This window comes from Hibiscus syriacus, unplaced genomic scaffold (genome assembly GCF_006381635.1).
Source record: "Hibiscus syriacus cultivar Baekdansim isolate YM2019G1 unplaced genomic scaffold, ASM638163v2 tig00112216_pilon, whole genome shotgun sequence".
NCBI lineage: Eukaryota > Viridiplantae > Streptophyta > Magnoliopsida > Malvales > Malvaceae > Hibiscus > Hibiscus syriacus.
The window spans coordinates 270,154-275,822 of NW_024063269.1; the positions used below are offsets into that span (position 1 = coordinate 270,154).

At 35.3% G+C, this 5,669-nt stretch overlaps 1 protein-coding gene across 1 annotated transcript; it reads left to right on the forward strand.

Annotated features, from left to right (window-relative positions):
• LOC120175841 (magnesium transporter MRS2-1) lies at nucleotides 1–4,173 on the forward strand. The gene is made up of 6 exons (XM_039182393.1): nucleotides 1–63; nucleotides 561–1,157; nucleotides 2,215–2,343; nucleotides 2,432–2,764; nucleotides 2,850–2,897; nucleotides 3,339–4,173. The coding sequence occupies exons 2-6, from the start codon at nucleotides 570–572 to the stop codon at nucleotides 3,567–3,569; spliced, it is 1,329 nt and encodes a 442-aa protein (XP_039038324.1). The 5' UTR covers nucleotides 1–63; nucleotides 561–569; the 3' UTR covers nucleotides 3,570–4,173.
• Nucleotides 4,174–5,669: the final 1,496 nt, after the last annotated feature.

Consider the following 5,669-nt stretch of genomic DNA (forward strand, 5'->3'; position numbering starts at 1 on the left):
GGGCTTTGATTAACTCTTCTTCACCCTTATTTTGGAGTTAAATCTCAGTTTCGTTTATTCGAGGTAAGCTAGTCTCCTTGAAATATATGTTGTTTTGTTGCTGTTTTATTTTGTTTCTTTGTTATGCTTGACATTGTGTTGGAATTTAATGGATTTTTCTCTTCAGTTTTATTTATTTTGTTATGGTCCTATTCAGTTTAATTACAAGGATTTGGAGGGAACTGGGTTAATTTTGAGGTTATATCCGATGCTTAACTGTTTCAGTCATATCTTATGCTGAATTATTTATGGTTTAATAGATTTTCGATCTCAGGATGCCAAAAGAAATCAGCTGTTTCTGATGAATTAATGAACATGGTTAATTTAGTTACGAAATTGTATTTGATATGAAGTGAACAGTCTTTTGGGTTTGATAGTAGGAAAAAAATAATTCAGTATCTTTTAGACTTTTGTTGGAAAAGTGAGCTTCTTGAGACCTAAAGCCATTTTTCATCCTTTTGTCTCCCACAGAACTTGATTATACAGAGCTTTGGTTTAACTGGTTTTGTTGTTTGTTTCAGTTTATTGTGATGGTGGACCTGAAAGAGCGTTTGCTTCCACCAAAACCTCAGTCAGCTATAAACATTAGAGATGCTTCTTTTTGGCCATCTGCCTCTGGACGCCAGCCTTTCCAAGGCATGGATTTATCAGGGTTAAAGAAGCGTGGCCAAGGACTTCGATCTTGGATCCGTGTTGATACATTTGGGAATTCGCAAGTAATTGAGGTTGACAAGTTCACTATGATGCGTCGTTGTGATCTACCTGCCCGGGACCTACGGCTTCTTGATCCTTTGTTTGTTTACCCCTCGACAATCCTTGGTCGAGAGAAGGCTATTGTTGTAAATTTGGAGCAGATACGGTGTATAATCACTGCTGACGAGGTTCTACTCTTGAATTCTCTTGATAGCTATGTTTTGCAGTATGTTGTGGAGCTACAAAGGCGACTAACAAGTGGAGTAGGAGAGGTTTGGCAATCTGAGGGTCCTGAGTTGAGCAGAAGAAGAAGCAGTAGGGGTTTTGACAATGTATATGGGAGTACATCCCCCGATTATTTGCCCTTTGAGTTTAGGGCGCTTGAAGTTGCTTTGGAAGCTGCCTGTACGTTCCTTGATTCACAGGTGAGTGAAAGTGGCCTAAAATTACTTATTGCATTTGAATTAAATGAGGCATTTGATAAACGGATGGTATTTCTAATTATGAACTTGTAGACCTAAAATCTCACCTGAGAATATATCGTGCTCAAAAATGGAGAACTGAACTTTTTTGTTTCAGTCATGGATTGGTGATTGAACCATAAAATATCATAAGTGGTATGGACAAGTATCAGGTTTTTCAAATTGATTAATATTTTATACATTTAAAAATTTTGGACTCGACATATTTCTGTCTCCCCCATCTTCCGACCCTTCTTCATAATCATAATATTAAGATTTTTTCTTTTTGTGGTTAAGTATCAAATTTCTCTTGCTGACATTTTAAAAAAATAATACTAATAAAAATCAATTGGTTGTAAGATGCATTAATTGCGGATTTGCTTTTTGATTGCTGGGGATGTTAAGCTACATAAAAATTAAGGAAAATAAATAAGGCGTATAACAGAAAGTCAAGAAAAATGTTGCATGTTACTGTTACTTTTGTCTGGGTTTTTCATCATTATCCTTTTATGCTCTTATCATAGTTTGTTGTGCTGTAACCTGTTTTTTAAAAAAGTCCTCTAGGATATCTAGTTTTTTCCTTCACTTTTCTTTTAAGCAAGTATTAATAATTTTTGAGGAGGAGAAAGGATTTTAGCAATCATGTTGGACACAGTGGAATTATCAGATGAAAACGTGTTTATTTTCTCTGACAAGTGAACTATCAAATTTGAAAACTAATGTTGAACAAGGTGTCAAGGTAGGGAACCCTTGCTGCTAAAAGTCATATGAGTCAATTCTATGATTTCAACCCATATTAGAGATCCAACCCAGCGACTGGTGTCGAAAGCTATATGGAACACTTTTATTTCTCAATCCATTGAAATACTCTGTTCTTGTATTTCTAACAATGGCCATATTCTACTTGTTGGACAGTGTTTTTTTTTTAGGAATTATCACCTTTTTTTACTATCAATATATTTTGTTGGTTGCATATGATTACTTTTATGAGCAAGTCGATAACTCCTTTGATGTTCTGAAGGCAGCAGAGTTGGAAATTGAAGCATATCCACTACTGGATGAGCTTACATCAAAGATCAGTACATTAAACTTGGAGCGTGTCCGCAGATTGAAGAGCAGACTTGTTGCATTGACTCGAAGAGTTCAGAAGGTATAAAATATTTGCATCTCTCCCTTTGCCAGGTAAATGGCAGCCTTGCATCTTCTGATACTTCCCCACTCTTTGGGTATTTATTTAGGTTAGAGATGAGATAGAACAGCTAATGGATGATGATGGAGATATGGCGGAAATGTATCTTACTGAGAAGAAGAGCAGGATGGAATCATCATTCTATGGTGATCAGTCTTTGATGGGATTGAGATCAAATGATGGACTTTCTGCTTCGGCTCCAGTTTCTCCTGTTTCTTCACCTCCCGAATTACGCAGGCTGGACAAAAGCCTCAGCATTGCAAGGAGCCGCCATGAGAGCGTGAGGAGTTCAGAGAGCACTACAGAAAATATTGAAGAGCTTGAGATGTTACTGGAAGCATACTTTGTTCTCATTGACAGCACCCTAAATAAGTTGACTTCGGTATGCAGATCACTTATTGAAATCTATATCCTCTTTGTCATCCCATTTCGTGGATGGACATAATACTATTTTCTTCTTGTTTCAGCTGAAAGAGTACATTGATGACACAGAAGATTTCATCAACATTCAGCTGGTATGATATTTTCCTCATTGATAGAAAAAATTGTTACTGAAGTGTTATTTTTCATGAATCTAAAGTGTAGAAGATAAAACTCTAAAGCTCTGTTTGGATGCACGGTGCCTTCATGGTCTCACCTACCCAACTGGCACCCTGCATCCAAATGGTTTTAAGTGATATTTTGATTCTCTGATTGGCTTAGCTAATTTGTTGAAAATTTCTTAGAATGGAAACATAAATAGGATAAAAGCATTGGATCTTTGCCAAGCTTATAATGACCTTAAAAACATGACTGCAGAACTTAGAATGCAACTATATATTCCAAAAATCTGGCCTGCCTTCTCTGTATTCATCTTTCTTGATGTTATGATTTTTTTTATATGTTTGGATGTGTGAAATTGCCAAAAAAAATCATTGGACATTTTTTTATATCTAAGGACAAACTTTGGGTTGCAGGATAATGTTCGAAACCAGCTGATCCAATTTGAACTGCTATTGACAACTGCGACCTTTGTTGTTGCTATTTTTGGGGTTGTAGCAGGGATATTTGGTATGAACTTTCCCATAACTTTTTTTGATTACCCTGGTGCATTTAAGTGGGTCCTCATAATTACTGGGATTTCTGGGATCATCATATTTTGTGCATTTGTATGGTTCTTCAAGTACAGAAGACTGATGCCCCTATGAAAAAAGAAAAATAAAAACAAGAGAAAGAACTTTTGGCATCATTGTTGTTATCAGTTTTATGTACCCTGAAATGTATATGGGAACTTAGAAAACCAAAACAGTTTTCTTTTGTTGCAATTCCGTTTCATCTTTCCCTACAAATGCACCATACATTGGGAAAATTGGAGGAAGAAAGAGACTGAAGCCAAGACGCGTGAGTGATTGTATCTGGTGTTAGAACATAGAACTTGACAACCCCAGCTGACTCGGTCTTCTCGTTTCCCATGGGTTTTGTCGTGCCCTCGATCGGATATGTCTGTTTTGGACTCTTATATGAGATCTTGATTTTCAACTTCTGGCTTGGGGTGACAAACTTGAGGGACTGTGGTTGGTAATGAAAGGTACCTACTGGATTACGGAAATGATCTGATCCGGTGCAGTGGGGGGAAGTTGAGTATCCGGTTGATTGATCGTGATAAAACTGATAAAACGGTTTGTCTTAACAGGTGTGGCTGAATCAATCAAAGCCCAAGGAAAACTATATATCATTATATTGCATGTATAATTGTTGGGTGTTTATCACCTGTCCACATCTTTAAAATAAAAGAATCAGACATGAAATCAAGATATTTGATCTTCCTTATCATCCAGTCTTATCTTCTTGCTTTTTCTTTTTCAATCAAACACCAGGTGAAGGAGAAACAAGAGTAAAATATAATTGATAATATAAAGCTACGTCAACCTCATTTTTTATAATTTATTCCTCGTAAAGAGTATGGTCATTAAGGTTTGCTACGATAGGATAGAAGGCAAGGTCCTTGAATAAAATAGGCTTTCAGTTAAGTCCTTCCATTCAATTGTGTCAACGTTCTAGGAAAGGACTACTTATAAACAAACATCTACACCCATCAAGACAAGCATGTTGCTATCTTGAAATAAGTTTCTCGACCCATGTCAATTTGACTGGTTCCTTGATACCATGTCTGAGAACATAAATTTGAAGATTTGAATTTGGATTTCATTTATTCTATAAATATTGAAAATGGGATGCATACATTACATATAAATTAGTTGAGATTGAATATAACTATATATTTACATGTTAGGAATTTGAGAGCGAAAAAATAATCAAAGCGGTATCAGCATAAAATAAGACATTCACAAAAAACAAGAGTTAACGTGGTTCGGCCTTGCCTACTTCCATGAGCGAGATGAATAATAATTCCCCATAAACGTAGAGAACATGAAGAATACAAATATATGACATCAAATGTATCCTAAAATCCAATATACATACCAAAATATGATATATTCCAAAACACTCTTCTAACATCCCTACAAAATCATATCTGCAACATAAACAAAAAAATTGCAGAGATCCCAAAACGGATTACATATCTCTAAAATAAGTCTCTTTCACATAACTATAAAGGCTAAGACATTATCTATATTTATAGAGCCAAATACGTGGTCACCAAGAATTCTTTTTCCATAAGAATTATTGCCTAAAATAAATATTTATTTTATCAAATAAACCTAATTACCAAGTAATCTTCGACCATTAGAATTACAATAAAATTTAATTTAATTATTAATTATAATTTAGGTCAAAATATAACAAACCTCCCCTTTGACTTAAATTTCATAAAAAAATGGTATTCAAGTCTTCAACAAATTCAATCTTTACGTAAGCCACATATCCATTGAAACACTGCTATCAAGTCTTCAACGACTTTAATTCTTACGCAATATCCACTAAAGTATTATTGGATCAATCGATAATTACTTCCTTGCAATTAAACTCATTGCAACAAATTCATCTTGCATGTCTCCAAAATCGCTAACAAAATCCTTAGCAACAAATTCATTCAAAAAATCTAAAACCCAAACCATTGCTCATGATACCACTTGTTAATAATTTGAGAGCAGAAAAATAACCAAAGCGATATCAACATTGTAACACCCCAAATTCTGGGGTAGTAGTTTCAGGTCTACACGAGAGGTAAATGGGCCTCGTGGATTTAATCATTTAAGTCCTTGGGTTTAATTGGGTTGGAATTGGACACAATTAGCAAAAAGAGAGATTTTTGAATAGTGGAAGTTGGGGATGACAAAAGGTGT